General features: G+C 49.4%; 3 protein-coding genes across 6 annotated transcripts; 2 read left to right on the forward strand and 1 right to left on the reverse strand.

Moving 5' to 3' along the window:
- Nucleotides 1–290: 290 nt before the first annotated feature.
- CCDC159 (coiled-coil domain containing 159) lies at nucleotides 291–5,400 on the reverse strand. Of its 3 annotated transcripts, none has more exons than XM_043969446.1 (15): nucleotides 5,148–5,400; nucleotides 4,986–5,044; nucleotides 4,582–4,739; nucleotides 4,130–4,215; nucleotides 3,403–3,546; nucleotides 3,068–3,101; nucleotides 2,794–2,945; nucleotides 2,626–2,707; nucleotides 2,163–2,358; nucleotides 1,920–1,987; nucleotides 1,590–1,666; nucleotides 1,272–1,378; nucleotides 840–916; nucleotides 620–743; nucleotides 291–424 (listed from the first exon to the last, which is right to left on the reverse strand). In XM_043969446.1, exons 1-14 carry the CDS (start codon nucleotides 5,169–5,171, stop codon nucleotides 652–654), a joined length of 1,356 nt encoding a protein of 451 aa, XP_043825381.1. In that variant the 5' UTR covers nucleotides 5,172–5,400; the 3' UTR covers nucleotides 291–424; nucleotides 620–651. The 3 variants fall into 3 exon arrangements, with proteins under 3 accessions (XP_043825381.1, XP_043825380.1, XP_043825382.1); XM_043969445.1 differs by having other exon boundaries at nucleotides 3,391–3,546; XM_043969447.1 differs by lacking the exon at nucleotides 4,986–5,044 and having other exon boundaries at nucleotides 3,391–3,546.
- A 104-nt stretch (nucleotides 5,401–5,504) lies between these two features.
- Nucleotides 5,505–8,684, forward strand: TMEM205 (transmembrane protein 205). The gene is made up of 4 exons (XM_043969471.1): nucleotides 5,505–5,634; nucleotides 5,982–6,103; nucleotides 7,132–7,301; nucleotides 8,010–8,684. The coding sequence occupies exons 2-4, from the start codon at nucleotides 6,004–6,006 to the stop codon at nucleotides 8,319–8,321; spliced, it is 582 nt and encodes a 193-aa protein (XP_043825406.1). The 5' UTR covers nucleotides 5,505–5,634; nucleotides 5,982–6,003; the 3' UTR covers nucleotides 8,322–8,684.
- A 3,328-nt stretch (nucleotides 8,685–12,012) lies between these two features.
- On the forward strand, nucleotides 12,013–23,483 carry RAB3D (RAB3D, member RAS oncogene family). Of its 2 annotated transcripts, none has more exons than XM_043978466.1 (5): nucleotides 12,013–12,127; nucleotides 14,096–14,323; nucleotides 17,179–17,297; nucleotides 18,950–19,074; nucleotides 21,791–23,482. In XM_043978466.1, exons 2-5 carry the CDS (start codon nucleotides 14,096–14,098, stop codon nucleotides 21,976–21,978), a joined length of 660 nt encoding a protein of 219 aa, XP_043834401.1. In that variant the 5' UTR covers nucleotides 12,013–12,127; the 3' UTR covers nucleotides 21,979–23,482. The 2 variants fall into 2 exon arrangements, with proteins under 2 accessions (XP_043834401.1, XP_043834395.1); XM_043978460.1 differs by having other exon boundaries at nucleotides 12,040–12,451; nucleotides 21,791–23,483.
- The last annotated feature ends 628 nt before the right edge of the window (nucleotides 23,484–24,111 follow it).

Genomic DNA, 24,111 nt, shown 5'->3' on the forward strand with positions numbered 1-24,111 from the left:
GTTGGGGAAGGGGAAAGGGGGCGAGGTGGTGTTTACTTAGACATCTGTGCTTGGATGGAGGGGGGGGAAGGGCAGGGCTCAGTAAATTGGCATCTGTTAGGAGCATGGCAGTCTGAGTACTTTGAGCTTGGGACTAAGACTCCCCTTGGCTCTGTCCTAATTCAACCAAGGTCACAGACTCAAGCTCCCTTTAGCCTCGCCTTGGCTATGCACTCACTCCAACCTAAGACTGGCCTCTGGGTCCAGTCCCACCGAGTTATCCTTTCTACAACAAGGAAGAAGGGACAGGGGCAGCATGAACAGAGACAGTGTTGGGGAAGGGGTCACTCCTATTTTATTTTCTCTCTTAGGGGATTTTGGGGGGCTGAGGCTCCCCTCAGGGAGGCCTCCCTCCCCTTGATCAAGCAGGTCCCAGCAGCTCAGCCTGTGGAGAGATTGGTGAGGTAAAAGGTCAGAGCCTCATCAGGGCTACCCAGAGATGTAGGGGGCAAAGGTGGTGGTGGGGGAGAGGCTGGGTCGGGAAAGGTCAAGGGCCGAGGTCAGAGGTCCTGAAGAAGCCACATCTAGGGCTGGGGGCCAGGGGGATGTGCCAGGGGGTGGAGGTTGTCAAGGTCCATACTGAAGGAGTCTTGCACAGGTCGGAGCTATTGGCTAAGGGCTGTGAGGTGGGTTGACATCTGAATCAGAATCTGTTGCCCAGGCTGGCGGTGGTGGCGGACTCGCACATCGTTGTGCCCTCCGGTCTGTGCCAGGGAATGCCAGAAGGGGTATTTGGAATGTAGTCTTGTTGGGAGGCATTTTTCTCCTCCCCAGAGCCTTCCCTCCCCTTGGGCACTCACTCTTGAGGATTCCACGGTGCTTCACTCCAGTCAGGGATAAACTTTCAATGGCATTCTGAAGAGTGTTCACGGCTGACCTAGTGAGGGGAAGGGCTGGAATATACACCCAGAATCTGGAGGAGGGGGGATGGTAAGGAGTGAGGCCCAGGTCATGATGGAGTTGGGACAATGGGTTCTCCATCATGTGCTCTCCCAACATATCTTAAGACTCACAGGATTGTTTTAGGGTTGGAAAAGGTTTGGGGTATCATCTAGCCCAATTAATCCCCCCATTTTACAAATGAGGAAACAGGCTCAGAGAGGGGGAGTAATTTGCCTCGTTTGGGGGCTGGCATCAGGTAGAGGTTTGAAGGGGAACTGGGAACCAAGGAGGGGGCTCATGAAGGGCTGGGCTCAAGGACTAGGTCTGGGTAATCTGGATTTCTTCCTCACCATATGTCATTCAGTTCCTCCTCCAGCTCCTCCTGCCCCCACCAGTCCTTGAACTTCGTAATCTCCTCAGGTATCATTCCCCCTTGCTGTTTCATCTTTGTTAGGACCTGGGGGTAGGGGAAGAGGTAAGGTCCCCTCCTTACCTCTTCTCTCTTTCATCAACCTCAGGCAGCCCAGCTCAGCCCTCAGCCTTGGCCCAAGCTGATCCAGAGATGGGGGTGAAGGGAAATGTGGATTCAGGTTTTAGCTGATCTGCTTCCCTGGTAATGTGCCCTCAGCTACCTTCCTCATCCTCTCCCACAGTCAACTTGCCCTCACCTTTCGACATTTCACCTGATTCTTCTGCATTTTCTTGATATTCACCAGGTTTTTGGTAATTTCTTCTTCCTGTGCCTCTGAATGATGGGATGGGGACAAGAGGATGAAGTGGCCTCCAGGAAAGGTTAGTGGGATCCCCTTCCCTCCACTGAGGTCTTGGAGAAGAGAAAATCTGACCCAATATTGACCAACATTCATTCCCCAGGGATGGAGGAGGCTGGGGACCCCTGCCCTCAGCCCAAAGCTGGAGCCCTTGGAGGAAGGGAAGATGGGGATAAAGAGACAGAGGAATTGGACAAGGGGGTGATAAGTGGGGGTGGGGGGACATACTGAGTTTCTGGTGGATGTAGGTCACCTCTTCTTGCAGCATTTCCAGCTCCTCCCATAGGAACTTCTTGCTGTGGGGGGTAGGGGGTGGAGGGGCGTGGGAGGGAATGATAACACAGCCACAGAGTCCCTAACTTAACCTATCACAGCTCCCCCACCTCCTTCCTCCTTCCTTAGTTCTCCTGTTCACCCTAAGGTTTCTCCATTGCTCTCAGAAATTTTGCACCCCCAAACCAGGATCCCCACCTTTCCCGAATCTCCTGGCCCAGCTGTAGTAGGGAGCGGGTGGTACGGCCCCGCTGGGCCTCCTCACTCCCCCGAAGATTTTCCTTCACCTCCTGCAGGCCCCGAGCCAGTGCCCGCCACAGCTCCTGCCGCCCTAGTTCTGCCCCTCGTCTAATGAGGTCATCCTGGGCTGGGCAGCAAGACAGGCTCATCACTTCTGCCAGGAGATGGATGGAGAATGTGACCTCTGATCTCAGCCTGACCCTCACCTCATCACCAAAGCCTCCTCTCCATCTCTCCTCCTGCCAACCCCTCTGGGAAGGAAGAGGTGGTGGGGGAGGGGGCTCACCCTGGGAAATCTCTTTAAATCCCAAACTGAGGTTCAGGGGGGTGGGTATGAGGCCCTGGAAATCCCTCCCTATCCCTAACCTTGAGCTCACCTCCTACACATCCTAGTGATTTGCCTCCCTAAACTCAACCTCACCCTCTAGCTCCTGGATTTTAACCCTCTGATGGCTGCTTTCCTTCTCCAGAAGGGTCACAGAGTGGTTCAGGAACTCAAAGGCCTGGTAACAGGAAGGGTCTTGGATCAGAGGTTGTGGGTAAGGTCACCATCAGAAAGGACAAAAGGGAAGGACATGGGCCTGCTCACCTTGGTCTGGGCTTGAAGCTGACTTTTCAGGGAATCCAAATCTATCCTTAAGAGCTTTTGTGAATCCGGAATCATGATGGGGGAGACCTTGCCTAGGGGGTCAGACATCACAGTCTCTGCTTTCCACATCACCCCACCAGGCAAGGAAGGCCCTGGAAGGGGTGAGAACAGTCTGAGTTTCCCCATTCCACAGAAAATAGAGGCCCTTGCTCCCCCCACCTCTTTGAGCTGTTGATCTCTTCCTCCCCACTCCAGGGGTCACAGGGCACCTTACCTTGGGCCTTAGAATTGTCTGTCTCCAAGCTCTTCTGAGGGCCAACATGGTAGATCATGGTGGGGAAAGAGTAAGGGGCATATTAGACCCTGTTCCAACTCTCCCTCCAACCACCTCCAGGATCCAACTCTACCCCAATTTGGGTTTCTCCCCTCCCCCAAGTCCTTCAGGGTCTCCTCATTGATTCAAGTCACAGGAGGGAAACTGAGGCATAGGGATGGAGAAGCAGTTAGGCCGGACTTGAAGAAGCCCCTGAGCCATTTGTTGGTATACACAGGTGGGCACCCCATTGGGCTTTTCCACATACAAGAACACATGTGTACCTGGTCACTGACCTCCATCAAGGGTCTTGGGCTGGGGCTCAGGCTCCGGCTCCGACTCCTGTTCCTGTTTCCGTTCCGGCTCCTGGTCATGTTCCCCTTTGAACTCCCATTCAGCTTCTGGCTTGAGGAAAGGGTCTCCTCGGAGATCAGCCACTTCTGCAGGGTGGTGGGGTGAGGATGGAAGCGATACAATCATACCATCACAGGACCCACAATCCTCAAACCCAATGAAAGGGCCATGACTTTGCTGGTGTGGGGATGTGTCCCTTCCAATACAGGTCAAAGGGCTTTCCCTTCCATAACAGTAGATAAGTCCCAGGAAACCGTCTGAGGTTCATAGAGGTTAAATGACTTGTTCAGGTTCAAGTAGCTAATAAGAGTCAGAGGCAGATTTGAACCCAAGTCTTGGTGACTTCACACCCAGATTCTCAGCTACTGAACCACACTGCCTCTACAATAATAAAAATTATAGCTTCTACTTCTGTATAAAGTTAAGGTTTACAAAATGCTTTCTCACAACCCGCTACAAGGTTGGTCCAGGTTCCCCAAAGCCCAGAAGTCAGATAAGAAACTGAGGTCCAGACAAGTGAGCTGAGTCACTAAGGATCTATCACCCAGATAGAGTGTTAGAGCAGGGATGTGAACCTAGGTGTCTCCTGATTTGATGTCTGGTGCTTTCCCCTACTACACGATTGATATAGGGAGGTGGGGACCCTTAAAGAACAAAGGAAGAGGTGACCTTAAAACTGAGATGTCCATCCTTCAGGGAGTCCTTTTCATCATTTTTCAGCTTCTGAGAATCTGAGTTGATGTTATGACCCACACCTGCCATTCAGAGCTAGGAGTCACATCACCAACACTCCATTGATCAGACCCTTCCTCACCCTTAAGCCAAATGGAACTCCACAAAAGCACCCTACATCATTCTTCAGGAACATTTGGAAGAACAGGGGCTCCTTCTTTCAAGATTACTCCAAGATGCCAATATCTCACTTATGCCGGATCCCCTAGGTATCCCAACCTTGAACCCCCAGCTCCCCATTCCCCAGTGGCACAATCCCAAAGTCTTGCCCAGTACCTTAGCATGATGGTCCCTAAGTCTTCTGCTTTAGTCCCTCAAACCCAACTCTTCCCCACTTGCCTTCAGTCTGTCCCCAAGCCCTCCAAACTGCTGTATCACTCCATACATACCCAGAGCCCAAGGCTTCTGTGAGGCAAAGCTGACACTCAGCTTATCTGACTTGGAATGAATCTGCAGTGCACATTCCCTTGGGGAGGATGAGCATGGAGAGTGACTAGACACTCCAGAGCTGTCAGGGTCCCGAGGAATTCCAGCCAGGACACAGTCACTTGGATGGGTGGGGAGAATAATCATTGGTGGGTGAGGAAGGTGTATAGGTTAAGCCAGCCACCCATACCTGCCCTGCCCACTCTTCCCATCCCCCCTCCCCTAGCTTTACAGAGCTGTTCACATCTGGAAGCACCCTTGGAATCCACATAGCCAGAATAGGAATTCTGTCCCATCCCGCTCCCCCCAGACCCAGCCATTCAAATTGGAACGTGATCCTAGGGATGCCAAAGCCAGATGTTTGCACCTGGGAGAGAACATCTGGAAAGGAGTCAGGTCCATAGAGTCCTCATTGCTTGGCCCCTGCTGGGGGGAGTTGGGGGTAAGGCAAAACTGCCCTGGGTCCCTCCTGCTGCGGCCTAGAACACAGCAGGCACTTGATAAATGTTCACTGAATTGAAATACCTACCAACTGCTCATACTCTAAGCCCATCAGGGACCACGAAAAAAGTCCCCAGCTGGAGCGATGAATTTTGATCCAATGGAGACACCATACAAAGTTAAGGTAGGAGCAGTTTCAGGATAGAGTCAAGAGTCACAGAGGAGGGGCGGAGCCTTTGTGTGTAGCTCTACCCCCACGGCGGCGATTATTGGTTGTATTCCTCGTCTATACTCCCTGAGAAGAAAGGTGATTGGATCAGCCCTGAGTCGTAGTCGGGGTAATAGGAGAGGCAGTGGGGCAGGAGACAAGGTGGGCGGGTCTTGTATAGGGATTATCCTTATTGATTAGTTAAAAAACAAAGGGGTTGGAGTAAAGGCTGCAGAGCTCGCGATGGGATTGGTTTGAAGCACAGTGAAGAGGCGGGGCAAGAATGCTTGGGCTGAAGCACTAAAGTGGTAGGGAGGGGAGGGCTGCTGCTAAGGTTCGGGGTCCGCTGGACAGGAGTGGAGCATAGGTACAGCCTCTCCCGGGACCGAGAGCCCCTCTTGGGGAAGGTGGGGAGGATGGAATTCTGGATCTGGCCTCGGGCAGCCCGAGATTCCCAGGTCCCTGCACGCACAGGATTGGGGAAGGGGCTCCCAGAATCCCAGCAGCGGCCCCGACCCCGGAGGTCTCCCCCTGCGTCCGGCGCTCGGATCGGCCCCGCTCCCACGCTCCCCCTTCTCTAGGTGCTGGAAACCGGACCCTCCTGGGTCCTTCCGCCCTGGGAAGCCTGAGCCCTGCGGACACCCCAGCTCCTTCTTTGGAGGTGGGGGGCGGGCAGGGCTCTGAGCCTGCTTCTTTTCTCCCTCTCTCCCCCAGGTGCAGAGCCGGGGCAGCAGGCATGGCTTCAGAAGTGGAGCCGGGTGCCCTGGCCAAAGTGGTCCAGGTGTTGATCCTGTCCGGTGCCTGGGGCATGCAGGTGTGGGTTACCTTCATCTCAGGTACGTTCCCCTCCCCCAGGGACCCTGGACTCTGCTCCTGGCCGAGAGGCGGGGAGGGAGTGGGGGGCGGGGAAATGGAGAGGAAAGGGGCGGAAACTCCGGAGTTCGTGGCATCCGAAGGTTTACTGTTTGGAAGGGACTTTGGGGATTTGTTAACAGATTTGGAGTTAGGGAGAGTTCAAGGTTTCCACGGAAAAAAAAGAACTTTCCAACCATTGTAAGGGAGCCTCAAACTTGATCTCAACCTAATATTCCTTGCATTGTAAGTAAAGAAATCAGGTTAAAAAATTCAATTTTTAAAAAAGCTTTTTTTTTTAAAGGCTGTTTCATGGAGGTATTTAAGTAGGACTAGCATGTATGATCATCTGTCAGGGATGCTCAAAAGGGAATTTACCCCTAGGTTAATCTACTGCACTCCCCTACTCCTTCCTAGGGCCCCTTCTAACTTGAATATTCCATTAGTCAATCAACTAGAATTTATTAAATGTTTACTGTGTGCCAGGTACTATGCTAAGCAAATAGACCGCCTTCTTTTAATTTTAATTAGTTCCTTTGATTTATTCATCTGTCATTCCGGAATATCACCCAGCCCTAATGAGTATTCCCTTGTAACAAAGAAAAAGGAGTTAAGCAAAACCAACAGACATCATTTTCATCTGACATTGTATACAACATTCTATATCCATAGTCCCCCACCAAAATGAGGCCCAGAGAAGTTAAGAAGTAGCCTGTGGGATTTGTACTGGTTACCCTCCCAACTCTTCTCTATTCTACCCAAAGGATTTTAGCATCTCTCCATCCCTGCCTTTCCAGCCTGAGAAGTTATGTCATGTGTAGAGGCCTGAATTCCAGGAATTGAGGCTGATCTGTTCCATAGTCTAATCCTTTCAATTGATGGAGAAACACATGGTCTGAGAAAGGAGAAATTACTTGTCCCAGGTCACACAAGAACCAAGTTGCAGTCAGAATGTGTTCTTTATACTCTCTAAGCAGCCCCCTCTATACTCTTCTCTCACCTATAACCCTAGGATTTGTGTTGTTCCGGGGGCTGCCTCGACACACCTTCGGACTGGTCCAGAGCAAACTCTTCCCCTTCTACTTCCACGTCTCCCTGGCCTGTGCCGCCATCAGCTTGGGCATCTTCGTGTTCCATCACCCATTGGCGAAGCTCAGCTTTACCCTGGCAGAAGCTGGTCAGGTACCAGGAGGCCGTGGGTGGGGACCAGAGACTAGGAAACATGGGCTTGGAGAGAACCCAAGACACCCTGCAGTCCTGTCAAAACAACAACTGGCCCCTACACCAGTTCCCACTTGATGTGGCTATTATTTCCAGGGCCCATAGACTTTGTCCCAGTGACTGAGCCTCATTTTTGGCTTCTGCTTTTCACCCAGAAACCTGCCTGGTTGGGAACTTAAAGTCTTTGCAGGAGGGCTTAGGCCTCTCCCCGGGGGAGTGGGGCCAACCCACGGGCTCTTCATTCCCAAGCCTGATTGGAGTGAGGGGGATAAATATGTCTTTGCTTCCTCTTAACCCTTCTCAAATGCCCAGGAAATGGGGCATGCTAGAGTGGGCAGCCTACTAATGATAGTGCTGCAAACGCCTTTTTGTTGAAATGACTGTATTCACCTTGCTGAGCATGGGACACATATTCTCTAACTTTGTCCCTGGGTAATATAATACCCAGGAGTCTTCTGGACTGCATAATTAAAATTATGTAAATAATGGTGGTTGGCAGGAACGAAGAATTTCACCCTCTCTGTCCTGTCCTGCCTCCTCCCAGCTGATGGATTGTGTTGAAATCCTTGGGAGGCAATTGCTGGTCCCCAAGGCTACCCTCAGCTCTGACCTTGGGCCTTGGGCAGTGTCCCAGGACCAGCCCCCAGCTAACCACAGCTTCCCTTCCAGCTGAGCCTCCTGGCTTTAAGCCTGGCTCTGTCGGCCCTAAATGCTCGGTGGCTAGAGCCCAGGACTACAGCTGCTATGTGGGCCCTGCAAGCAATGGAGAAGGAGCGGGGTCTAGGCGGGGAGCCCCCAGGACCTCCCCAGGGCCAGGGCCAAGACCCCTACCGTCGGCTTCGGGAGCAGGATCCCAAGTACCGGGCCCTTCGGCAGACTTTCTTCCACTATCACGGAATCTCCTCCCTCTGCAACTTGGGGAATCTGCTTAGCAATGGCATCTGTCTTGCCTTTCTGGCACTGCACCTCCAAAGCCTGTAGGAAGCACTGCCCCTCTTCTCACAGCTCAGAGGAGGGCTTCTATCTCCTTCCCCTGGGCCCAGATCTTACCCATGCAAGCCTGGTTCACTTGGACTCTGTTCATCCGACCCTGTGGGTCAAGCAGCCAAGAGATGGAGGGGAGCCTGCCTCCTTTCCTATCCTCTGCCCCTCCAGGGCTGTGGGGTCTAATTGCTGTCTTGCTGCTATTTGCCCTTTCTGATTCAGGGCACTTTTTATAGCTCCTCACCCTTCCCAAGGCCATTTCAGGTATTGGATGTGGCTTTACCTGGGCCAGAGCTGGGAGACTTTCTGCCACTGTGATTCTCTATCATGTATTTCCTATTAAAAAAGGGTTTCTCACAACTGTCTCTGGTGTGACTTAGATTAGAATTAGGGAAGATGGGGGGGGGCTGCTAGATGGTGCAGTGGATAAAGGAGGATTCAAGAGGAACTGGGTTTAAATCCAGCCTCAGACACTTGACACTAGCTTTGTGACCCTGGGCAAGTCACTTAACCCTCATTGCCCCACAAAAAAAAAAAAAAAGAAAAGAAAGAATTAGCGAAGATGATTCTACATATATCCCTACCTCCCCTCCCCCCATCTCAAGTATAACAGCTTCTCACCATTATCTAAGCTATTGAAGGGTCTGTTGTAGTGGTTGAGATAGAGTATGACCAAGCACTAGCCTCACAGAAAGATAGTCCCAGTCAGTGGTGACCTGGTCCCTTGACCATAAGATTTTAGAGTTTAAAGGGATCTTGAAATAGAGAGTTATAGCTGGAAGGGACATCAGAGGTCACATAAGTCCAACCCCCTTATTTTATAGTTGAAGAAACTGAAGCACAAAGAATTTAAGTGACCTGTTCAAAGTCACATGTAGTAAGCCTTGGAGGTTAAATTTGAACCCAGGACTTCTGACTCCAGTGTGTCAAATCCTGCTTGTCCTTCAAGTACCCAAGTATTCAAATATATTTAATCCAAATACATGCATTTAACAGCTGGAGAGACTGAGACCTAATTCAATTTGACAAGCATTGATTAAGTGTCTACTGTGTACCAAGCACTAAAGCACTGACTGGGGCTACAACAAAAAGAACTGTTCTCTGTCTTCAGGGAGTTTACATCCTAATGGGGGATGTGGTAGAGCAGCAACATGTGCACAGAGAAGTAAATAAGAAAAGAGATGACAATATAGTTTTGGAAAGGATGGTAAAGCTCTTAATTGGGTGAATTAGAAGAACCTCATGGAGGACTTGACCCCTCAATTGAGCACTGAAGGGAACTTGGGATTCCAAGAGGAGGAAGAGAATTCCAAGGCTAAGAAGACCGCCTGTGCAAAAGCTTGAAGGTGGAAAACTAGAGGATCATGGGGTTAGCATCTATCACCCTCATTTTTAGATAAGGAAACTGAAGCCCAGAGAGGCTGTGATTTGCACATTTGTAACCTTTTACACAGCTCCGGGTGACACAAGCAATATTTGAACCCAGGTCAACAAGAATTGATTAAGCCCCTATTCTGTGCCAGACATAGGGAAAGAAGCTGGGGATACAAGACAAAGGCAAAGTAGTGCCTGGCCTCATGGAGCTTATACTCTAAGAAGGAAAAGTATGTCTATGTGTATACAACACATACCAGGTAACCTTGGAGTGGGAGGTGAGATATTAGCAGCTGGAGGACAGAAGGTGGCTCTCGAATTGAGTCTGTGAAGGAAGCCAAGGACTCCAGGAGGTTAGGAGGAAGAGTTCATTTCAGACATGGAATAATGGGAGGGTAATTGGTAATGGGAGATGAAGCATTTGGTCAGCAATAAGGCCAGTTTGTGTAGCAGAATAAGGCTGGAAAGGTAGGGTGGGTACAGGTTGTTAAGAGCTGTACAAGACAGAAGAATTTCTGTTTGATCCTAAAAGTGATATGGAGCCACTAAAGTCTATTGAGTAGAGGGAGTGGTGATGAAGTCAGACCTGCATCTCAGGAAAATTGATGGCAAGCTGTGTAGAGGATGGATTTGAGTAGTAATAGACAAGACAGGGAGGCTGACCAGAAGGCTATTTGTAGTAGTCCAGGTGAGAGGTGGTGAAGGTCTGATTGGTGGAGGTATGAGTGGAGAGAAGGGGAGATAATCAAGGGATGGTGGGAGTAGAAACAGGATTTGGCAACTGATTGGATATATCTGGTGAGAAGCTAAGGAGAACACAGGCCAACCTGTGTTTCTCTCAACAGGGATAAGTAAGTCTGGGGGAGAAGGGAAAGCAGGAAAGGCTGGGAACATAACAATGAGATCCATTTTGGGTTGAGTCTGAGATGCCAAGAGGATATCCCAGTTTGAAATAGATTGTTGGTGGGGCAGCTAGATGGCGAAGTGGTTAAAGCACCGGCCCTGGATTCAGGAGTACCTGAGTTCAAATCTGGCCTCAGACACTTGACACTTACTAGCTGTGTGACTCTGGGCAAGTCACTTAACCCCCATTGCCTAAAAAAAAAAAAAAAAAAAAGATTGTTGGTGATGACCAAAGCTCTGGAAAGAGACTAAATACCTAAAGGGTATATTAAACACTTACTGTATGCCAGGCATATACAATAATACATACTTCGAATACAGTTACAAGCAAGTGAGACAGTTTCTGCTCTCAAGGAATTTACATTCTAACAGGGAAGCCAAACCAAAAGGATAGCTAGAAGGGGAGGGGGTGGAGTCATGTGCATAGGGTATGGTGAGGAGCTGGCTAGAAAGTGATGTGGAGGCCTGGTCCTGGGCAAAGTAAGGCAAAAGCCCACCTACAGGGTCTGGAATCCCATGGTCATTCTAGGGAGGGAAGATTTAAATGGTGCCCTGGATATAGGCAAGATAACCCAATCCAGATAGAACTTGGACTCATCAGCACAGATATGATCATTAAAGGCAGAGGGGCTGAAAGGACCCCAAGTAAGAAAGTTTAGAGAGGGTGGAGCCTTGGGGCACACCCAGAATGACAGGGATGAGGTCAGATATATAGGAACAGAACCAAGAGAGGGAAATGTCATGAAGAGAGAGGAGGCAGTATCCAGGTAGAGAAGGTGTCCAGTGAGATAGTACATCTCCTATACCTGGGGGTTAGGGTGGGGCATAGGGTGAAGATTAAAGATGCCACAGATGTAATGTAACAGAGATGGAACTGTTTTCCAGGTTCATGGTAAGGGGTAAAGGTGAGGCTGAACAAAAATAAGATTTGAGGCCATAAATGAAATTGGACAGGGTGATGTCAAAGGAAGCTTTTCAGTTAGAAGGCCTGAGTTCTAGTTCTGGTTTCTGATGGTGACTATGATCCTCGGCAAGGCACAACTTTTCAGGGCCTCATTTTGCTCACCTGTAAAAAGAACAACAATACTACTTATATTTCCTATTTCTCAGTTGCTCTGAAGACAATTCCTTGGAAATCTCATAGCGTTTTATAGCTGCGCCCTAATTATAATCAATGTAATCCTGATTCAAGGCCCGAGAGGCAGGGGAGGCACATCCAGTCACCCCCATCTTGGAAGACCTTGTTGGGGACGGAAAACCAAGATTGCTTGGCCACCAGGGGGCCTGTCCGGGAGGTCTCAGTTGCTGTGGCCCAGGGCCCTCCCTCGTCCCTCCCGCCCGCTCTTTCCCGTCTGGGTTGGGTTGGGTCGGGGCTAGGTGGGGCGGGGCGGGGCTGGGAGTAGAGCCGGTATCCGGGAGGAGGCGGTGGTTGCGGAGCTGGGGCTGGCTAGATAGTTGCCGGGAGTAGGCGGAGGGACTGCACGGTGTGACAGCGGCGCACCTAGCCCCGACCGGGTCCCAGATAGGTGAGGACCCCGTACCTCTTTGCCCCAGCGGTGCCGAGAAACTTTCCGGGCTAGACTGGAAGGCCAGTTGAGGCTGGGACCATCCCGGAGAACCAGACTGATTCTATTGCTAGAACCTGAGGGCGGAGAGGGGGGAAGGAGTCCAGAGTTACGCCCTTTAAAAGGTTAATGGGGCAGGGTCTTTCTTTGACTTCCGACGTGCAAAGGGCGGAGAATTGAAACCACCCGAGGCAGATCGGTCAAGACCTCAGCTTTGGGGAGGGTCTCTGGACCGAGGCTCCCTCTTTTCCAGCTCTGTCTGTGTGGGGGTACCACACTGGGATGGTGAGTGGGGTAAATTGGGGAGGGAACCTTTGCACCGCCCCCCCCCCAGACTTTTGTTAGGGGAACCTCCCCAGGACTGCAATACAGACAGATGGGGGGGGCGTTGGGTGACAAGAACAAAACTTGGAGGGGACAGACTTGTTTTGGGGTGTACCTGAGACTGTCATAGGGCTGGGGGCGGGGGGAGGCTCTGCTCCGGGAGGGAGAAGGTGAAGGGGGATGAGGCCACCCTGAGCCCAAGCTTGGGGCTTGGACCTACTGACCCCAGCCAAACTCTTAGAGGTTTCCTACTTCCTTCCATCCCTTCCTTTCTCTCCACAAACTGGTTCTTCCGGATGAGAGCAGGTCCTGGCCCTGGGAGGGTTTGGGCCTTGAGTATTAGTGGTGGGGCCAGTGAGTGGGATGAAGAGAATGTTAGACAGACTCCACTATTACAGGGTTCCGTGGGAGGGAGAGTGTTCCCGTTGGACACCCTCTCCCCCTCCCCCACTAATCACTCAAGCATTTATTAAGCACCTACTGTGTTCCAAGACCTGAGCCAGACACTGGAGATGCAAAGACAAAGAGGAAACCACCCCTGCCTTCTAGGAGTTCAACCTGGGGAGGCAATAAACACACAGCTGCAGACATACAAGAACTGTATAGCACCCTGTCATGGCTCAAGAAAAGATCCCCTTTTCCCTCTTTTAAGAGCAGAATTTTCAGGAGCCTTGCCTCCCAACCTGGGGAGAAATGTAATATCACTTTTCTGGGAAACTCAGCAGTCTCCTTCTTGCCTCCCCGCCAATCCCCAACCCAAGTCTAGTGCAGGTAGGCAGAGGGGTAAGGGAAGGGTCTTATACTGGAGTACAATGATAATCTTACTAGCAGCTGACATTTATAACATGCCTCCTTTGGCTGATGGGTAGTGGGCGGCTAGACTTAGCAGTGCCTCTTTGGGGAGAGAGCCTCACTGGCTCAGAGAATTCTCAGAGGAAATGATGGGGTTCTAAGGGAAGTCTTTATATGTTCCAAAAAGTCAGAGATGGAGAGGAACAAGGAGCCAGCCTGTTTGACAACCCCCAAAATTGGAGTTTGGAAACATGGCTGAATGTGATGCCAGGGAGGAAATAGATAAGGGGGTTCTTTAACAGAAAAAACCAGAATTCCCTCAAGTAGGGCAAGATAGGCTGGAGAGTGGCTGGCCATGGTTTGTGGTAGGGAAGGGGTTAAAGCCCTGGAGAATTCTACCTGGCTGCTGATGGGGCAGCGGAAGGACTGTTTGAATCAGCGTGGCAGTAGGAGGTGCCAAAGTCAATAGGAAGTTGGGCTTCTGACTGGGGGAGCCAGGCTGGGGGGTGGGGAGATGGTGAAGGCCAGGTGGCTGGTTTCCCTTCTTTTTTCTATATCCCTCCCAGGTAGCAACATCCAGGTCTCTGGGGGCAAAGTCCATGCTGGCCACGCCCCCTTCGAGGCCCTGTAAGTTCTCTGACCCTCACTGTCCAGATGGGTCACACCAGAGGGTGTGACTCCCCGATATTCTGACCACTGGGAATAACCACCCCATGTGAAAGTTCCCCCAGGGGTTGGAGTAAAGACCTGTGCTGGGAACAGGGGAATGTTAGGGTGTTCCTCACCTAAAAAGAAGCCCTCCCCTCATCCCAGATGGCCTCAGCCGGAGACCCCCACATTGCTCAGAAAGATGCTGCTGACCAGAATTTCGACTACATGTTCAAGCTGCTCATCATTGGGAACAGCAGCGTGGGGAAGACCTCTTTCTTGTTCCGATATGCCGATGATTCTTTCACCTCAGCTTTTGTCAGCACTGTGGGCATTGACTTCAAAGTTAAGACTGTCTACCGAAATGAGAAACGGGTCAAGCTGCAGATTTGGGTGAGTGCCAGGGTGGTGAATGGAAGGCAGGGAAATGGGGTCTACCCTATGTGGGGGCAGGAGGGTGGGGAGAGGAAGGGGGAGTGACCTGTATCCTAGAAGAGGAGAGAGTAGCAAAGATAGGAGGGCCCTGGGCATTGGGCCTGGCCTGGTGACCTCTAAGAGGGCATATCACCTTTCACCACCTCTCATCACCTCTCATCACCTCTCACCACCTCTCATCACCTCTCACCACCGCTCCACCCCATCCCAGGAAGTTGCTAATGGAAATGGAAGGCTGAAGTAGAATTAGCCAGGTGACTGATGGGCTGAGTCAGAGTATGCCTTTGGGGTGTGGTGGGTAGGCCTTGTGGTCTCATCCACAATTCTAGACCCTGCCCTCATGGAGCCCCTAATCTGAGTGGGGAGCCCCACATTTGACAGACAGCCATGGAGGCCCTATCTCTCGAGACAGCTAATCTGGTTTGCCAGCAATGCCCAGAAGCAGAGCTAAATCCTTTTCAGGGCCTGGAAATGAGTCAACAAAGAGCAATCCCACGTCCTCACTGGCTCTCCTACTTCCTGGGCAGTCCTGGGCTCCTGGGTCTCCGTCACCCAGGCCTGGTTGCCATGGTGACAGCAGCAGCTGTGCCAGATGGCCATTGTCAGAGATGTGTGAATCCTAGGGATGTGGGTAATGTCCAGGTGACTCACAAATTAACAAAGATTTAGGAACCACTGTTAGATGTCAGCAGCACAGGGATTGAGCTTAGATGAGCATTCTCTCTTTGCTTGGAATGAGACCCTGCTTAACTCAGCCCCCAGGACCCCTTGCTCCTCTTTTCTGTCCCTTCTCTTCTCCACCTCCTTTTTTGAGGGGAGGCCTCTGGTCAGTCCTACCCTTTCTTCCTAAGCAGCCATGGCCTGAAAAGGCTGAAAAGACTCTGGGACACAGTCCTAAGTCAGGGTTGAGGGATGGGAGGGATGGTTCCTTCGTTCCCATGCCAGGCTGAAACAGACACTGTGTGGCCATGCTCACACATGGCCTTCCCCTCCTCTCCCTCAAGAAGACCCGAGGAGCCGTCAGCCCATCCTCTAGCTCTTATAGTCTCATCTCCCATCTGTAGGGTACCCTGCAGCCTAGCACTGGGGCTGGCAGAGGTTGCCACAGTAACACAGAGCTTCCTGAGCTTACTCTGCTCAAATAGCAGTGCTGTGGGTGTTTTGTGGGTGCTGGGAGGAGGCCTGGCTCCCTAGGCCCAGAGAGAGAGAGAGAGAGAGAGAGAGAGAGAGAGAGAGAGAATGAATGTGTGTGTGTGTGTGTGTGTGTGTGTGTGTGTGTGTGTGTGTTGGGGGAGGGGGACTAAGTACCCAGGAATCATCATTGCTTCCCTACAATAAATATGAACTCCAAGCAGTGGAAAGATCCATCCTTCCTGCCCCTCATTCCCAGAATGTTCCTGGGCACCCTCTGCATCTGGCCTTGCTGATGTCCTCAAACTGTGTGTCTTGAGTTTCACCTGGATCTAAGGGGGCACTTCTCTGCCCTCAGGTTAGGATCCAACCTGCTGCGAGAGGCTATGTCTCTACCCTCACACAGAGAGAGAGCTCTAGGAACCCTATTTCCCCTCTAAGTTCAGGGATCTGGGAAAAAGAAGACCAGGAGGAGCAGGATGGAGGTCTTCAGGCATGCAAAGGGCTATGGCATGTTTCACCCCAGAGGTCAGTTGAACCAGGAGCTTTGCAGGTAGAAGCTGCAAAGAGACAAATTTAAGCTCCATTCCACAAGAAGGGTCCTAACGATTAGAGCTGGACCAAAGGGGAGTGGGCCGCCCCGGGAGAGTCACAGCACTGTAGAGCTCTAGCTAGGATGGGAGGTTCTCCTACCCTGGAGGCAAGGTCTTCAAGGCTAAGCATGGCTGACCACTTGTCAGACATGTGGTCATGGGGATTCCTTTCCAGCTGTGCATTGGGCTAGCTAGAAATCCCCTCATTCTGCGATTCCTTGGGCTTGCTGAGGGATGTAAGGACGTCTTCCCCCCTCAACCTGAGACTCCCTCAGATCACATCATGCCCTGCCCCCCCTTTACTGGGAACATAGGCTTCATCTGCCTCCAGACCAGGGGCTCCAGGATCCAGATCACTCCTCCCCCTAAGATCAGGGGCTCATGAAGTCATGGATGGATCACAGGATTTGGGATTTTTTTTTTTTTTTTTGCTGGGCAGTGGGGGTTAAGTGACTTGCCCAGAATCACACAACTAGTAAGTGTCAAGTGTCTGAGGCTGGATTTGAACTCAGGTACTCCTGAATCCAGGGCCGGTGCTTTATCCACTGTGCCACCTAGCTGCCCCCAGATTTGAGATTTAGAAGGGATCTCAGCATCCGTCACATACCCCAAAGAAATCCCATAACATACCTGTCAAACCATCCCTTCAGGCTCTTCTTGGAGATCTCCAAAGGATGGGAACCCACCACTTCCCAGGGTTGGAGGTGGGTGTCATTCCAGTTTGGACAGTTAGGAAATTCTTTCTGACATCAAGCCTCAATGAACAAGCTGAATTGTTCATCCATATGAGAGCCCTTCAGTTATTTGAACACAGCCATCAAAATCCCCCTCTGCAGGCTAAGTGTCAGCAGTTCATTTAACCAGTCCTCACTTGGCATGGATTTAAGGCTTTGTGAGGGCAAGGGGTAAGGCTCTTATATTAGATGAGGTTCTCAATTGCAGAGGAGTTGTCTCCTGTTTGGTCATCTCCAAAACCCCTAACATGAAGGAAATTCAGGATGCCAGCAGTACGGCTGGATGTAGTAGGCTTAGGGGTTTCGGTTGTGGTGGCTATGAGTACCCAGGAGCAAGAGTTACCTCATTTTGCAGGACACTGCAGGGCAGGAACGCTACCGGACCATCACCACTGCCTATTACCGGGGTGCCATGGGCTTCCTGCTAATGTATGATGTCTCAAACCAGGAATCCTTCAATGCTGTCCAGGACTGGTGAGTCACCCCTGCCCTTTCAGTCCTTTTTCTCAATGTCACATGCCAGACCACAGACCCACAAGCCCTATCCCTTGCTGGGGTGTCTGCTAATAGATGGGAATGTGTCTACTTCTGGGGGGAACTCAAGATAACTTCACATAGAATGGCTTCTTTATGTTTGGGGTATTTTTTTTGTTTTGAAATATTTTACTGATAATTTAAAAACACACACACACAACAACAATACAACATTGTTGCCACTTCCTAATGACTACCCAACTCCAAAGAATCTTCCCTTATAGAAAAGTTAAAACAAATCAATGCATTGTCCAAGCCTGTGCATTCCTCATTCCACACTAATAACCCACCATCTCTCTGCCAAGAGAGAAAGGAGCTGCATCTTTGAAAATTAAAAAAAGGGTTTAGATGTAATTTTTTTTCAATTAACAATCTATTTTTTCTTCCTCCTACCCATTCCTCACACACACACACACACACACACACACACACACACACCGGAAAAAAGAAAAACAAAGTATGCATAAGCAAGCAATATGAATTCCCTCATTAGCCTTATCCAAAAATATATGTGTGTATGTATGTGTGTGTGTATACACACATACATATTTATGTACACTGTGTGTATACACACATATATATACACATATTTGTATGTATATCAGTCTGTACCCCGAGTATATCAGTTACCTCTGTGTGGAGGTAGGTGGCATGCTTCATCACCTCCTCAGAATCAAGCTTTGATCAAAGTTATTAAGTCTTTCAGAGTTCTTTGTTTTTACGCTGTTCTTATTGTTTTAGCTTTTACAAAGAGATGTATACTTCAGAGGTATAATGAGAACATACAAATATTTTCCCCAAAACATAGAAGGCTTAACCCCTCCTCACCCCACCCACAAGTCTCTGGGGAGGGGAGAAAGATTAGGTCCACAGCTTTAGCTCAGATCCTACCCTGGACATTAGTTTCACCCAGTTGCACATCCAAAGCCCTGCCTGTGCTTGCCTGCTATGATCCTGTCATTTTCCCTGTGGGACTGGTAGCAACATCTGGCCCAGAATCTCAGGCTCCAAGGTCTCCATGGCTCGAGCTTTCATGTCTAAGACTCTACTCCTTGCACCCAGAACTGAAGAGGACGAGTGAAATAAGACCAAAACCCCCAGGCAGTTTCTCAGGACCTCTGGGAAGAGGAATGTGATCTTTCCTTATCCAGCTTAAGGCATGGTGCCCCTGCTGTGAATGAATGCACAGCACCCTGGGATGCCTCTAGAAAGTGAACTACAGTGTTAAATTTTTTCAATCCTTTCTTCAAGCCACTTGAAAGCCCACAATCACAGATGTCTCCCTAACCCACTGTTTTTTGTTTGTTTGTTTGTTTTAGTGAGGCAATTGGGGTTAAGTGACTTGCCCAGGGTCACACAGCTAGTAAGTGTTAAGTGTCTGAGGCCGGATTTGAACTCAGGTCCTCCTGACTCCAGGGCCGGTGCTCTATCCACTGTGCCACCTAGCTGCCCCCCTAACCCACTGTTGACTAGGCTGAGCCACGCTGACTGAGGATGGTCATTCAGGTCCCTGCATCTGACCAAGCTGGCTTGTTCTGGGGGCAGGCATGGTCACTGAGTAGAAATATCTTTTGCTTTCCTCTCCTCTCCAGGGCCACACAGATTAAGACGTACTCCTGGGATAATGCCCAGGTCATCCTTATTGGGAACAAGTGTGACTTGGAGGATGAACGGGTAGTGTCCACAGAAGATGGCAAGCACCTTGCTGATGACCTAGGTTAGTGATGGTTGGAGGGGAAAAATGACTCAACCCTGTACCCCAACTTTGGAAATTGACTTGGCACTGAACTGATCTCTGGGCCAAGGCTGGGCTAGAGAAACAAGCAGGTACAACTGGATCTTTTTGGTTTCTCCTACAACATAAATCTGTATAGTAATTTCTCTGGAAAAGGACTATATCTACCCCCTCCTAAAACTTGTAGGGCTTCTGGAAGTTGAGGCTAAAATGGAGGCAAGATATCTCTATGCTTTACTCAGCCCATGAACTTTTTTTTTTTTTAAACTGGCATTCCAAATTTCATTCTGTTCCAGTAAATATAACCATTGAGATACAGATTGGCACGGTAGGTAGAGGGCTTGCTCTGGGTTCCTGCCTCTGACACATACATGGGTGAGGCCCTTCACCTCTCAACATATGCCTTGGGCAACTCCCTAACCATAAGGTTTGATTATAAATCTTATTTTCATCACTTTCTTTTGTCTTTGCATCTGTTGCATTTCTGAAACCTTCTTTTCCTCCTCCCATCCCTTACCCAATGAGTCATCCATTTGTGACATAGTTTTAAAACATATATATATATATACACACACATATGTGTGCATATATTTATATACATACATATGTGTATATATTTATACACACGTAATATGTGTGTATATGTGTATATATGTTTATGTATGTGTATATAGATAGGGATAGGGATAGGGATAGAGATTGAGATAGATGGATATGGTTATAGATATAGATGATATAAAAATAAAGATATAGATATAAGGATATAGATATTGATATAGATGAAATAGATAAAGATATAGAATCAGTTCAGTAAAACCCATATCTAGGTCTACAAATTGCACAAGAATTTGTGACAGGCATCAGCAGAGGGGATTCTCTGTCCTGTTCAAATGACAGAACTAGAAAGTGTATCCTTCCCCCATACCCCATATTAACAGTAATTTGTTATTACTTGCTTTATTCACCAATATGGTGAATAAGGTCTGTTTCTCTGGGTGGGGGTAGGTAGCTATTAGGTAATCCACTTCTGGGTAATTAAATGTTCATTCAATCAATCCCTGAATTACAAGGGAGCTTTGGTCACCTAATCTGACCCACACCTAAGTGGTCATTTTTTCTACAGTATTTCTGACAAATTATATATGAAGCAACAGTGGATAGAGTTCAGGACCTGGAATCAGGAAGACCTGAGTTCAAATCCAACCTCAGACACTTATTAGCTCTGTGATTCTGGACAAGTCACTTAACCCTGTTTGTCTCAGTTTCCTCATCTGTAAAATGAGCTGAAAAAGGAAATGGCAAAACCACTTCAGTATCTTTGCCAAGAAAACCCCAAATGGGGTCATGGAGAGTCAGACACAACTGAAATGAATCAACAACAACAACATGTAGAAGGCATTGGGGATACAAAGACAAAATAGGAAATAATTATCCCTTCCACATAGAGACTTTCCCCATCGAGGTTTCAGTATATCTTGGGTAAGCTTAAGAAATTAAATGGGAATTTGGGGGAAGTTTTGCAGAAGCCACAGATGATACTTGAAGGCCAGCAGACAACACGGAAAAAGTTTAGAAACTCAGAAATGCATAAAATATACATATGTAGTATTGTATAATGTCAACATATTTTCTCTTTTAATACCATAATAATTCAGACCTCTTCTCTGCTATGAAGAGAAGGCCAAACATATTTTACGCAGATTTTCCAGATCAAGGCGGGGCTGTGCCCCCAACCCCTTCAGAGTTCCGGCCTTCCATAGCCGACCAGTCTCCCCTTCTCTTCTCTAGACTCAACAGTTCTGGTTCCTTCGGCTAACTGCTGCCTGGCACAGTCTCTGACTCCTATTTCACCCAGGCCCCTCTCTCCTGGTCATGCCTCAGCTTGTCAATATACTTCCTAAAGCATGGCAGCCAGAACCAAACACATGACTCCAATGTGGTCTGACCCGGGCACAGGCCAGAGACTATCATCCCCCTGAAGCACCGATCAGAACTAACCTTTATAAAGCACTTTACACATGTCATCTCGTTTGATCCTGACAACAACCCTGAGAGGCAGATGCTAATTATCACCCCCATTCTACAGATGAGGACACTGAGGCAAACAGAGGTCCGAGGACACACAGATAGCATAGGTCTGAAGTCAAGCCCGAGTTCAGGCCTTCCTGACACCTCATACAGCACACCTGTAGTGATTGGTTATCAGGGCTGTAACTAGGGTGGAATGACTGGGGCTTTGTGTAGGGCTCCAGGGCACCCAACATTTCAGAGGTATTGACAGCACTTGCACTCCTCCCATAATGTAGAAAGGACAAAGCTTGGCCCCCTAGTTAGCAAGAAGGGTTAGTTAAAAGAGGAAGTTGCCACATGACTGCTTCTCCCCCACTCACTCTAGGGAAGGCCTTCTCCAGTCCAGTCTGCCCTGCTTCCGACCCTGCCCCCACTGGAGGCTTAGAGGGTAACCCCGATAGCAGTAGCCTGGAGGTAAACTGAGGCATCTCTCTCCCCAGGGAACAGCATCCTGGTTCTCCCTTGTCCCTCCTTCCCATTTCAGTAGGACCAGCCCAGTAAGTGGTTTACTGGTTGTGACCAGGAAAGTTATATCCAGAGTTTCCTCCTAGAGAGGAAGGTGTGTAAGCAGGGGGTGATTCCCCTCACAGGGCCATCTTGCCCCCATCCCTTCTCTTGTTTATTGCAGGTTTTGAGTTCTTTGAAGCCAGCGCCAAGGACAACATCAATGTGAAGCAGGTGTTTGAACGCCTGGTGGACATCATCTGTGAGAAGATGAACGAGAGCTTGGAAGCCGGATCAGGACCCATTGGGAACAGCAAGGGTGCAGCCCTCAGTGACACACCCCCTGCCCAGGCCAGCAGCTGCAGCTGCTAACACTGGGGCTACCTAGACTCCCAGTCCCCCTCCCGCCGCTCTCTTCCTGCCAGGCTTGACCACTGCCATGGACATTCTGCTACCAGGAGCAGTGGGGGACACTCTGAGTCCCCTCCTTGTGACTGCTCACAAGTACAATTCACCCACTCCCCCCATGGGGGACCACAGCCTAGCATGGGACCTCTGCTCCTCTCTCCCTTGCATGCGGGTATACTCCCTATCAGCCTGCTTGCCAACTCACTTAGAAAAAAGGGGAGCCCTGACCCCCAACACATCTGGTATTTCTACTTGAAGGGATCCAACTGTAGCAACATGAGGAGAAAGTGGTGGTGTTGGCTGGGAGGTTGGTATTGACCAAAGGCTTAGGGAGATCAGACATGCATGACACGGAATTTCTTTTTGCAGCTGGCAGGATTTAACATGCTACAGCCAGGCAACTGAACGAATAAATAGTGGGGAGGAAGGGAGGACAGGGTTGAGAGGGGAGAGGAGATCCCAGTTATCCACCATCAATCAAGCGAGGCATTTTCTAAATCTGCTACCAAAAAGTCCATTGAGTGGTCGGTGGGTGGGCCTTCTCTCGGATTTTCAAGAGAACTGTTATGATGGGTAAACCCCAATGGCCAGAAGCCTTTGATGGCCTTTGATGACCCTTGGACCGGTATCCTTCAGGGAGGAGCATGTGCTCCTCTAGGCTTTTGCCTGCTCTCATCCCCAAAATCCTCCCAGCTGCTGGGGAAGGTATGGAGCAACAAAGTCATTCTTTGTGGTTCTACTGGAACACTGAAAACTAGCAGCAGGAGAAGGTTAGTCTGGTGGTTTCTTCTCACTCCAGGGACATGGAAAGTGCCTTTCAATTGAACTTGCTTTCATTTGTCCCCGCAAGGGTCCCGCTTTCATTCCAAGTATTCCCACTGTAGCCATCCCATCCCCATTATGCCCCAGACTAAGGATTTCATTATAGAAGCATCGATAGCTGCCCCTGGTAGAGAATCAAAAAATTAATCTACAAGTCTTGAGTTTAATAAAATAACATGGACTCCTTGAAAGACTGTGAGGTTAAGGGGCGTGATGGAGACCTTGGATCAGCTTTGGAGGCCCCAGAGAGCTGGTTTGGTTCCAACACGGTTGGGCGTTGTAAACCTTAACTTCCTGCCAGGAAAGGAAATTGAGTAAAGGCCTGGCAGTTCCCCTTGCTCCCTGTGTCAATCCTCTTTATGAAGAATATGCAGGGGCTCTTCTGAAGACCATTGAGAAGGTTATCCAGGACCATGCATTCACATCCATCTGAGGATTGGTTAAAAACCAGACATAGCGCCTTTGTGGGCCTAATGGAAAGCTGACAAGAGGTGCCTCCTTCTAATTCAATTCATTTTAACAAGCATTTTATTGAGTGCCTACTTTGTGCAAGGGACTGTGCTAGGGGGTAGGGAGACAAAAATATCCCTTAAAACATTGTTTCTGGGGAAGCTAGGTGGCACAGTGGATAAAGCACCGGCCCTGGATTCAGGAGGACCTGAGTTCAAATCCAGCCTCAGACACTTGACACTTACTAGCTGTGTGACCCTGGGCAAGTCACTTAACCCCAATTGCCTCACCAAAAACAAAACAAAATATTGTTTCTCCTCAAGGAGCTTCTAAACAAATAAATATAATCTCAGGTGGGGGAGGGCACTATTCAGACTTTCAAAGGTAAGATGTGTTTTGGGAGATGGGGGTGGGAAAAAGGTCTTAGTTGTTATTTCCCCCAGTGAAAATGTCAGTCCAGCCCAAGAGTGTGCTGGTTTAACAACCAGCTCTCCAGGAAAAATATATATATATATATACACACACAAACACACACACGACACCCTTTTATATTTAATCTGAAAATTAGTCCTAGATTACCAACAAAACAATAAACCAAACCCTGATTAGGATCATTGGCCAATTTCTAAGGTATAATGCTCATACTGAGAATTTAACAATTAGCTCTTGCAAGCCAGGTCTGGCTGACTCCAGCACGCACCTTGTCCAGTCTCTCATTTCACAGATATGACCTAGATGTGTCCTAGACCTATTGAGACAACTGCCTTCTGCCTGATCTAGATGCTAGAAACAGGTGTCCGGCTAGCTGTCCGTACATCTTTCAGG

This window comes from Dromiciops gliroides, chromosome 1 (assembly GCF_019393635.1).
Source record: "Dromiciops gliroides isolate mDroGli1 chromosome 1, mDroGli1.pri, whole genome shotgun sequence".
Taxonomy (NCBI): Eukaryota; Metazoa; Chordata; class Mammalia; order Microbiotheria; family Microbiotheriidae; genus Dromiciops; species Dromiciops gliroides.